Raw genomic sequence first — 12,051 nt, 5'->3', positions numbered from 1 at the left:
TCTTCTAACAAAACATAATGCCCCCTCTTCTGATTCCTCGATTTTCCCACCATTTTTCTCAAACCAATACCTATAGAGATTGTTGTTTTTGGGCAGAGGCCCTGAACACTGAGAGGGCAGTTTGTTTTTATGTTGAGTTAGTGACTGCATCCAAATGGGTGTCTGGAAGTCAGAACAAGTTCTCCAGAAAGTTGATAGTGGCTATCGACGCACAAGGAAACACATGCAGGTGGCCTTGGGCTCATGATGCCAAACCGTTTTCGGGAGACAAGGACGTCGGTGGTCTGTGCCATCAGAATAAATTCCACCAGAAGATCAGTATGAAACACAGCTTTGCTGACCAAAGGGGGTGAAGCTTGAGTGTGTTAAATCACCTGAAGAAATCAAGAAAGCTTATGTAATTTGTATTCCCATAGCAGGATAGGTGCACATGCAGTAAGGCCTATTATGTTATAGGAGTCCACAAGGCTATGAGTAATTATGACCTCTTTTAAAGATTATCCTGTACTTAGTGAAGGTAGAGATGACATAAATACAGTAGAAGGCATTTACTACTTTGGACAGTGTAAGAGACTTACGCGGAGCATGTACAATAGCACTATCGTGGTTTTTAAAAGGGAAACGAGCTTGCTCACTAGCACCCAAAGACTCAAGCTGAAAGTCTGGGTTCTCTGAAAAAATCTTTGGAGTTCAACTTATCCATGCTCAAGAGAACCTTTGACCTCATGAATATTATTTGGCTATAACTAGTTGTGAATAAATATTGTTAAATCCTAAATGTAGTCAGATGGTAAACTGACCAAATTACTGCCTTTCCATTCGAAAAAGAGCTCATGAACCAGACTTAATATGATGTGTGTTCAGTGAGCGAAGTTTCAAAACAATTGGTTCAGACCCAGAAGCTCAAGCTGAGCTAAAAGTATCCCTGGCTTTGTGTATTCTCTTGTCTGCTGTAAAAAGCAATAGTATCTTTATTTTCAAGTGGGAGAAGGGTCATGTGGCACATCTGTCTTGAAGGTATTCTGCAGGCATGACAGTGAATATTTAATAACTCTGACAGAGAAAGAATCTTTCCACAAAAGATAATCTGCCTCACATCCTGGAAACAAGATGATTGTGAAAAAATGACTGCATTGATGTCTAAATACAGGACAGCTTTAAGGTGACATATGATTGAGCAGAAGGTCTAGGTCACAGTTATCGTTTTTAGCTCTTGCCTAACCAGCGTGCATGCGCTGTTGCAACGAAGGGTATTGTATGCAGTAAAAGGCTTGGAGCCCCGCCATCACTTCCTATTTGCAGGCTTGATTGTCAGTCATTGTACCTGGCTTGTAATTGGGTTCTGTATATATTACATCACTTTCTTTGACTGTTTTGGAGCATGGACAAAGTATTAATTAATTGTATTTTATTTGTGTCTTTCTGCTACTGGTGCTATGCTTATGAGAACTTATTTTTTCTACAACTTATTTCTTTTTTTTCATATTGGCATTCAGCATTTGGGCATTTTTTTTCTTTTGTTTCCAAATGGCATGTTTTTTGTTTTGGTATTACATGGATATTTCCATGTTGTTTTTTTGCATTGTCTTTTGTTTCCGATCAGCATGGTTTTTTTGTGTCAGCATTGCATTGACTTTTATTTTTTTTCGTTTACGAATCAACATGTACCTGCTTTTTTCTTTTGTTTCCAATCAGCATGTTTTGTAAATGTGTCCTTGTTATATAGAGTAAGCTCGAGTGCTTTACAGGAGCACCAATTTTTGTTTTGTTTCTGATCTGCATTTTATTTTTTTCGGCATTGCATTGGAATTTTTGTTGTTGTTTGTTTAGTCAGCATTGCCTGCAGTTTTTCAATTTTTTTTTTTTTTTTAATTTGCCAGTGTTCTATAGAGCACACACAAGCGCTTTTCAAGACCATCAATTACATTACATTCATGTTTTTTTCTTTAAATGAGGTACAGGAACATTAATGGGAGAGCCTGTTGATGCTTGCCGCCTTGCAACTGTCCCCCCACTTCTCCTGATGTTTTTTGGAGTACGCTGCAGACACTGTGTGGTCCTGGTTACATTTTTGTATTTCCGTGGTGTTTCGTTCCAGCAGCTGTGAATAACTTCCTGTTTGCTTCTTTTTCTCACTTTTGCGAACCGCAATGACAGCAATGTTCTCTAGCGTGAACACAAGCACTTTAGAAGAGGCCAAACTATAGTCTGTTTTTTTGTTTTTGTTTTGTTTTGTTTGTTTATTAGGCACCATGACATTATATGAGAGAGTCTGTGGATGATTGCCGTCCTGACCTAGCTGCTTGCCGCTTCTCTGCCAACCCACTCCCACCGCCATTCACAATATGTTGTTTGAATGTGCTGCAGACACTGTGGCCCTCATTATGAGTGTGGCGGTCTCGACCGCAGCCGATGCAGCGGTCCGACCGCCAAATAACCGCCAGGGATCCGCCCGCTCCATCAGGATCTGTATCCTGGCAGTCTGGATCCTAATCCACCAAGGCAGCGCTGCCCTGCAGATTATGACCTCTTTCTCCCTCAGCCTTTTCATGGCGGTAACACCGCCATGAAAAAGCTGACGGGGAACAGATGCAGGGGGCCACAGGGGGGCCCCTGCGCTGGCCATGCACTTGGCATGGGCAGTGCAGGGCCCCCCCTGCCCAGCACCGTTGCAATGTTCACTGTCTGCTTTGTGAACATTGTGAGAGTGCTCGTGCACCCTGCTGGCTACAGCATTGCTGCTGGCTCGATTACGAGCCAGAGACAGTGCTTTATCCTGTTTCCCGCTAGGCCAGCGAGCAGAAACTTAGTTTTCCGCAAGGTCAGCGGGCGGAAACCTCTTAATCACTCCGGCGGGGAGGTCGCCACATATGCGGAGATCCTGTTGGGAGTTTGACAGGCAGAGCATTCCATCTGCCAAACTCTTAATGAGGCCCTCTGTGTTACTGGGACAATTAAAAGCATGCCAATACGAAGAAAGCTATAGAGACAAATGCTTGCGGTCAAACGGACTGCTTGCAGGCTATTAAACTACCTTTTCATTTGGTATTATTTCTAGAATATATGTGAATTTTGCTTGTACATTAAAGCACAACTGCAAAAGGTTTGTGCTAAGACATGTTAAGAGTGTAATAATGGCCGATTGGCTCCGTACTGTGAAAATATATTAATGTAAGTCACCACAGAGACTGGGCCTTTAATTGCAATCTTAGTTGCAAATGTAAAACAAAAGGTAAGTGTTTTTTTTGTTTTTTTAATTACGCAATTGTGTTAAAATGCTTGCACAGCTGCCATAGAAATGTACTTATTTCTTATTTTTTATTTTATTATTTTTGGGCTAGTGTTATGTAGCACAAACTCAAGCGCTTACCAAGAGCACCAGTCATATTACATAAATTTTCTTTTTAAAAAAAAATAATTAGGCATCGAGATATTACATTAGAGAGCCTGTGGATGCTTGCTGTCCTGTCCTGGCTTCTTGCCTCTGTTCCATCCCCAGTCTCCCACAATGTGTTTGAATGTGCTGCAGACACTGTGTGGTAGTTGGCATATATTTGTATTTCCCTGAAATTTTTGCAACAGCAGATGTGAATGAGCCTTTGCACAGCGCACTTTAATATTAATAACAAAAAAGACTTCATAAGAGATTTGCAAATAATTGTTTCTATTGCTATACAGTGCATTCACAATCATAGGAATAATCACTCCTATTGCATCTTTACATATTGATTATAAGCATCATTAAGAAAATAACATGCCTTTATATGAATTTTTTGAAAAGTGCTTAAGCCAATTGTTTAATTGGAAACAAAATAAAAGCACACATGCAAAAACAAATCTTCTGATTTTACATTGGCAGTTTTAATTCCAATTAAAATCATACCGATATGTAGAAATCTATAAAGCCTAAGGCATATGGTCACTCGGACTGCTTGCTAGCTATTAAAGCACAACTGCTAAAAGTTCATGCCAAACATGTTGATGTAAGTCGCCAAGGAGACTGGGTCTTGTGAGGCATGCCTTTAAGTGCAACCTTAGCTGCAATGTAAAAATAAAGATTTAGTAAGGCAAGTGCGATTAATCTTTTTTTTTTTTATTATTATTTTTTTAATAAAGAAAACTCAATTGGGTTAACATTCCTGAATAGCTATAATAGAAATACACTATGAACATGGACGCTGTCAGGAGGGTAGGTGAATCGGCGCGGCTCAGTGTTTGTTCCGTTTCCTGACGTGTTACCTATGAAGCTCTATCCTGAGACTGGGGATTGGCGACCTTTTTTGACGTAGCAGGTAGACTCAAAGTAAGTGACTGCTCTTTGTTTTTGATCCCCCCTATTCGGGTTGGCATTAAACTATTGTTTGGAGAAGTTGTTCTTTTTGTACTGGTCCTGATGAAGCGTCAATGGATCCGGCTGGACCACTAGACGCGAAACATTTAGACCCACGATTTGAGGCACCATAATAAATCTGGTCCTCTCGTGTTCTTGTAGAGAGTAAGTGAGCATTATCTCTCACTTTTTACTCTCTTCTGTGATTTTAACCTTGGTCTCTATCTTATGGTTGCTGATTAAATTTATGATGTATGTCCAAGATGGGTAACCAATTTTAATTTATTTTCTTTCCATATTGCTCAGGTATTCTCATTAAGGTAGTTCCCCTATACGACCTGGTTTTCTTTGCTACACTCAGAGCAATACGGTTAAGAGCCCCCTTTGGGGAGCCCGTCAGGCATTGCAGCACCGGCCTGACGAGGAGCTTTCCCGATGATGAAGCTAGTCATCCAATGTGATGCTTGAGGGTTCTTGCTCCTGTTGGATTAGGCTCTATTCTTCGTTCTTTGGAACAGTGTACTTGTATATATTCTTATAATAGAAATGTACCTTATTTTTTTGGGCAGTTATATAGCGCAAACTCGAGCGCTTTACAAGGGCATAAATTACATCACACATGTTTTTATTTTTATTTATAACTGGGCACGGTGATATAATATGAGAGAGCCTGTGGATGCTTGTCATCCCGTCCTAGCTACTTGTCGCTGTTCCATCCCACGTGTCCCCAGCAATATTTGTTTCGAATGCGCTACAGACACTGTGTGGCCCTAGTCTCATTTTTATATTTCCATGGTGTTTTGTAACAGCAGCTCTCTCTTTTTCTCACTCTTGGCAACTGCAGTCTAATCCACTTCCCTCCTATAAAAAACGATCTACTGCACACCTCCGCTCTGCCACACTCCACTCTAAAGTACTACACTCTAAACAAATGCACTCTCCCCTATACCAGTGTACACCGTTGAACTCTGCACCTCTGTACTCAGCACCACTGTACTAAAGGCCAATACACTCAACACCACTTTCCAACAAACAATTAAATCCTGCAACAAATACTTTACACCACTCTACTCAAAGCCACTATTGCAACAACACATCATCAGTAGGGTAAAACTAACCTGTCTCACGATGGTCTAATCCCAGCTCACGTTCCCTATTAGTGGGTGAACAATCCAATGCTTGGTGAACTCTGCTTCAACAACACTCTATGCCACTGCAATCTATACAACATCACTCTAAAACACTGCACAAAATGCCACTCTACTCAAAACAAGTAAACACTTCAACACTGTACAAGACTACACTGTCTGCCACTAAACTAAACTACACTTAAATCAGCACCACTCTACACTGCCTCACTAAAATCTATACCTTTGCACTCTATACCACCTCACTCTACTCTGCAACACTCTTATAATACCACACTCTACTACACAACATACAAATACACTCTACAACACATTCACCAAAAATCAACACCACTCGACTACTATAAAACACAGAACTACTATACAACACAGAACTCTACAACACTAAGCCTCTCTACACTATACTCAATTCCAATGCACTCTACCACACTCAACAACACTCAACTACACTCTAATCACATGCACTCTACAACACTCCAGTACACACCACAGTACTATGCATAACACTAATAAACAACACCCTACCCTATATCACTTTACTCTCAACTGTTTGTACTCAATACCACAGTATACAATCACACGGCTCTAGTCTATACCACACAGCCTCAGCAACATTTCACTCAACTCAAAAACAGTAAACTCCACGCCAATACACTCTGTGGTACAGCAGACTACACCACTCCACTCTGGCACACAACACTGTTTACCACTACACTCTGTTCCACTGCACTCTACCCTATAGCACTATACACCATTTTACTCTACAACACTACACTCCACACAACATAACTCTACACCAATACACTCTACAACACCTTACCAAAGAAAACTCATATAACACAACTACTGTACAACACTCAACAATACACCACTGTACAATACATCAATGTGCTTGCCACCACTCAACACCTTTGCTCTGTGCCACTCCATGCTCCTACACTAACCCACACTATACCACTTCCCTCCACGTCAGTCTACTGCACTTTATACAGGTCTACCCAAATACACTAATTTCTACACCAAAACAAAAACCAATAGGAGAGACTGATGGCATTGCCAATGCTTTTTATTTAATCTAGTTATCTTTTGCGCTGACCTTGACCAATATTGACTCAGTTGAATGACGTTGCTCCAGACTTTCCACAGAGTCCGTCACTAGTTTGTCATGGAAAAAGGTGGTAGAGTTTGAATTCATGAAAACAGTAAATCCAGATCACTCTTACCTCCCTTATTTTCATCGTCATCAGACAAATCACAAAGAGTTGTGGTGAAGTATGATCACATACAATTTACATTTTGACTACCAGGGTCTGCGACTGGTTCTTGCTGAGATGATCGCAAACTAGTATTTCTTGGGCACGCTTCTCTACTGATATATTTAAAGCCTTCCATGGGTACATACTTGTAACTGGTCTTATAACGTTGTCTGCAAATAGAAGAGACACTAGGAGTCAAACATTAGTATTCTTAGAAGACAAATGTGCTTAGGTGCAGGCTGGGGCAGAAAAACACAAATGAGTGCATAGATAGCACACAGGAGGAAAGTGGCTAAAATAGTTTAATGAGGCAAAGCTGGCAGACTGTAACAAAAAGCTACAGCAAGAGCACTTGCTAGGTTGCACTGAAATATAAGAAGAAATACTTCTCCAATACAGTGGTGAAGTGCAAGTGTGCCACAGGTGACTTAGGGCCAGATGTAGCAAAGACTTTGCGACTCGCAAACGGCGAAAATCGCCGTTTGCAGTCGCAAATGCGTCTCTGCTATGTTGAAATGCATTTTGCGAGTCGGAACCGACTCTCAAAATGCATTTCTGAGTCGCAAATAGGAAGGGGTGTCCCCTTCCTATTTGCGAGTCTCAATGGTATGCATTTTCATTTGCGACCGCAATTGCGGTCGCAAATGAAAGCGCAGTTACCATCCACTTGAAGTGGATGGTAACCCAGGCGCAAAAGGGAAGGGGTCCCCATAGGACCCCTTCCCCTTTGTGTCTGGCACAAAAAATATTTTTTCAGGGCAGGCAGTGGTCCAATGGACCACTACCTGCCCTGAAATATACCGAAACTAAAGGTTTCGTTTTTTTTTTTTTTTTCAAAGTGCAGCTCGTTTTCCTTTAAGGAAAACGGGTTGCACTTTGAAAAAAAAAAAAAACTGCTTTATTTAAAAGCAGTCACGGACATGGTGGTCTGCTGTTCCCAGCAGGCCACCATCCCCGTGAGTGCCCTGAATCGCTATGGGGTCGCAAATTGCGACCCAACTCATTAATATTAATGAGGTGGGTCTTTGCGACCCCATAGCGACTCGCAGAAGGTGTCTGAGACACCTTTCTGCATTCCAAATTTGCGAGTTGCAATTTGCGAGTCGCTGGGACTGGCAAATTGCAACTCGCAATTTGGAACCTTGCTACATCTGGCCCTAAGTCTTAGTCTCAACTATGACTGATGCATTGATAAGCCGTTTGTTTACCTAATGCTGTGTTACTGCCGTTACCTAATGTCTGTAAAGCCGTATACTGTTAATATTTTTCCTGTGAATGACTGTAGCTAATAATTTACCCGGAGTAGGCCTTCATTCACTAAAAAAACTGAGTGGCCTGTTATGTTGGACACCTAGCATTCCATTGAGCATCAGTACAAATCTCACAGAATAGTACCTTCCCAGGAGCACGTCACAGCAAACGATCTAATAATTAAATAGCTAAAATGATCTTGGCTACTGTACGCAAAACAAGCTATACATTTTTCTACAACCAGTGTGGTCTGAGTTGGTGCTAGTCACAAGAGAATGGATTAAAAAAAATGATTTGCCAGTGAAGATAGTGAGCCTGATACCTTTGTTTAGGAATGTTTGCGACCTCTACAGACCTACAGCAGCCTCATCCCCGCAGGTTTGGCGGTCCGACGGTCGGACTGCCAAACTCAGAATGAGTCCCTAAATCTGTTCTTTGACCCACATTTCAAACTCCCATTATTTAGCAATGTTAATCTATAGGAGGTTGGCTGTTTACAACTACAGCCAACCTTTGTGCTTAATCTTGAGCCATACTTTGTTGAGTAATCCATAATAATAAAGGGTGTATCAACCATGAGGGTTCTCATGAAATATTTATACAGTTGTAACTGCTGTTATTTAAAAGTATTTTCTAAATTATTTATTTATGCCATTTTCAGATTGTCACACTAGTTAAGAAGAATCCTCTGTTGGCAGATGTAGAAGCTCTGAAAAAAAGTTCCAGAGTGTTGGACTTAATTTGTGAAAAGTGCATGAAACAAAGAGACATGAATGAAGTCTTAGCTATGAAAATGCATTATATCAGCTGCATCTTACAAAAGTGTATCGCGTTTTTCAAAGATCAAGAAAATAAACTTGATGAACTTATCAAAAGGTAAGAGCTTAAAATATTTAATCATTCAAGTAAATAAGAATGTTAGGTTGTGATACAGGAACTTTGAAATTCTCTTCTTGGTGCTTCAGTCTTTACAAGTTACAATACAGTGTATTATAGCTCTTCACATGCCTTTAGGTGGAAAAAGCCATTTATACAACAGGAAATTGTTAAATTGCTCGGTAGAAGTCAGTAAATGCCCACAGACATGCTTCCTGGTCAAAACCACAGTCTTCTATGCTTCTTCATGAAGCCACAGAGAACTGGCTGTGAAAATAAACATGGGTTACAGTAGCTTGTCTCTTACAGTTTTGGCTCTGTAGCTATATATGAATGAGCAGTGTCTAGAAGGGTTTAGCAATGCAGCATGATTTACGAAGAGCTTGATTTGTTACCAATTTTTAATTTGTGATTTGAGCAAGATATTTTATTTTAACTAACGTCTGAGCATATCCCACCTGCAAGCTATCTGGGTGGCTTTAGATGTGAAAGTATAAAATACTAGCACTGTGGGATTATTTTTCAAAATACTGTATGTTGTGTGTTAGAGGCAGGGTTGTGTACAGTTTTTTTTGTTTTTGTTTTAAAATTTCAGAATGTGATGGGGACAGTAGAAGGGAGTTGTAGAAGTTGTAAAGAAGACAATGGCGGGGGAAGGGAAAGGCTGCGATGTCTGAGGTTGAGGGGAGAATGCATAGGGAAGAAAGGTGTAGGTTGCCTGAAGCAGAGCAAGTGTGAGCCAATAGGTAGATACAAATGAAAGAGGAGAAGAAACCAAAGACTGTGTAAAGGGGAGTTGGAGGAATTGAGGATGGTGCAAGGAAGGTGTAAGCAAGTGTGTTAGGAGAGGACAATGGGTTGTAATATGGATGAGAGGAAGGAGAGATTGCAAGAATGATTACATCATAATTGTAAAGGAATGCATGACCTGACAGGAAGTTGTCTGTAAAAAAGCAGAACTACATTGATATTCTAGTGTATTGTTTTTGTAGTGGAATGTCTGATGGAAATAAATGTTGAGTTCACACTTGCATCAAAATAGACTTTGCATCAAAATAAAAACCCTAGTGTGATCGCTCCAAAACGTGCATTGTACCTGCATATTTCAGTATCTTTCTGTGGGTTACTTTGTGAGTTTTATTTCTTTATACTGCCTAGTTTGTAGGCTTATAGTTTTGTTGCCATGGGTAATGTTTTATTTCCATTTGTTTTGAAAATGTTATAATGCAATATTAGGTTTGTATTACTGTAATTGTGGTATGTTTAAGCACACTACTTAGCATATTTATATCAGATGTGTCCAATTTTCTAGTCTGTTTTCAATGTGTTTTCTTGACCGGTAGAATTTTAAGGGTTACCGTTTGAATAATTAAATGTTTTTTTTTATTTATTTATATAGCCTGCTTCGAGGCAGAGAGACTGATGGTTTTCCCATTTATCAAGAAAAGTTTATTAGAGAATGCATTCGCAAGTTCCCCTACTGTGAAGCTACACTTCTCCAGCAGCTTGTAAGAAGTATTTCTCCTGTTGAAATGGTAAGCATTGAATCTAGCTCCATGCTGTTTTAAGGTGCAGATTAAATAGTTTTAGGCTGTTTTTTTCCACCAAGAGCTTTCTGTGTTGAGGGTGTAAGGAGTAAAGACAGAGGGTGGGTGGGGCAAGTTGTCTGTGTTTATGTCTACACAAGTAATGTAAGAACTACAAATGTGATCGAGACTTCGAGTTGCATATTCCTTATCTTAGAATTTTCCCCAGGCGTCCGACTGTATCTGGAGATTTTTTTATTTGAGCAATACCCTTGTGCATCGGTAGGTGACCTCGGTCGACTCCGCAGGCGTTGTTGCCGTTGTAGTCGCCATGATGACAGCTGGAGTAGTACATAGACGCCGCCTCAGCGCAGAGACGTCAGTTCTTTTCTTTCTGCACCACCCCCTGATCCGGAGAGAGCTACCCTGGTCTTTTTTTGACCGATTTCAACCCTTTTGTCAATTTTTTTTTTTTTTTTTTTTTGGTGCATCGAGGATATCCCCGAAGACCGGTTTCAAACCGTGCGAGGACTGTCATCGCATGATGTCGGTGACTGATCTGTATCAGGTTTGTTTGTGGTGCCTGGAGCGCAACCATGACCTGAAGTTGTGCTCAGAGTGCCGCGCCATGCACCCAAAGGCCTTGAGAGAGCAGTCCCTCAAGATTATAGCGTCCCAGCGCTCAACTCCATGTAGGTCCCAGTCTCGCTCGAGGGGAAGGTCTTGAGACCACTCGTGGAGCCACCACCATTCTTCCTCAAAGTCTTCAGGACAACGTAAGAAGAGACGCGGGAGGAGCGTTGACACACTGCGATCCCTCGAGTTTCCGGGAGCCGGAGCCACCCCAGTCCAATGAAGAGTTTTATGAGGCCATGCGCCTCATTTTTGGACAGGCCGACCCTGATACGGTGCCTTTGGGCCCAAGGGGTTTGGTCGGGGGGCCTTCGTGTTCCTCGACGGCAGCTTCGGCTCTGCCACTGAGGTCCCCTCCGGATCCGCACTGGCACCGGTCGTACCATTGAGACTTTCCCCCCGGTGGCGGTTCAGTTGTCAACTCTTCTGACTTTGGTGGTACCAACCATCGATGTCGACCCATTCCTCATCCCCAGCCACTCTGAGTTGAAACGGCGTTGGCCGACATCGACTCTGTCTGGGGTCTATTTCCCCCCCCCCCCCCCCCCCCCAGGTCAGATTCTGACCCTTTTTCTTATTGGTACGAATTCGGGGAAGGATTGGAGGGGGTCCTTGGCCCCTTATGAATCCCAGGATGACCCTAATTTGGACTGGGCAGGTAGTTTGGCGAGGCCAGTGGCTTGGACACTTCTCCAGATGATGGCATGCTGTCTCCTCCTACCGTGGCTACGGCAGAGGGAGCGACTTATCATATGGTGGTCAGCAGGGCGGTTGAGGTCCTTGGCCATGTGCTGCCTGTTGTTCAGGTCGGGTCAAATCTCAGGACGGAGGTGCTTCAGCCAGGGACTTCCACATCCGAGTCCCTTCTGTCATTCAATGAAGCCCTCACTGATGTCTATTGGGTACTTTGTCCAGACCCAAGTCAGGTGCTCCTGTGAACAGGACTATCCACGCCGCCATCGGCCTGCCCCGAACGACCCCAAACTCCTGTCACGACACCCCACACCTGAGAGCCTTGTCATCCAGGCATC

At 42.1% G+C, this 12,051-nt stretch overlaps 1 protein-coding gene across 1 annotated transcript in view; it reads left to right on the top strand.

The window, feature by feature from the left end:
• Positions 1–12,051, top strand: part of ANKMY2 (ankyrin repeat and MYND domain containing 2) — a 122,016-nt gene that overhangs the window by 34,253 nt on the left and 75,712 nt on the right. Inside the window, exons 6-7 of the mRNA XM_069211810.1 lie at positions 8,647–8,861; positions 10,261–10,396. Coding sequence (XP_069067911.1) covers positions 8,647–8,861; positions 10,261–10,396 — 351 coding nt within the window. The remainder of the gene's footprint in view (positions 1–8,646; positions 8,862–10,260; positions 10,397–12,051) is intronic.

This window comes from Pleurodeles waltl, chromosome 10 (genome assembly GCF_031143425.1).
Source record: "Pleurodeles waltl isolate 20211129_DDA chromosome 10, aPleWal1.hap1.20221129, whole genome shotgun sequence".
NCBI lineage: Eukaryota > Metazoa > Chordata > Amphibia > Caudata > Salamandridae > Pleurodeles > Pleurodeles waltl.
This window is presented reverse-complemented; position numbering and strand designations above follow the sequence as displayed.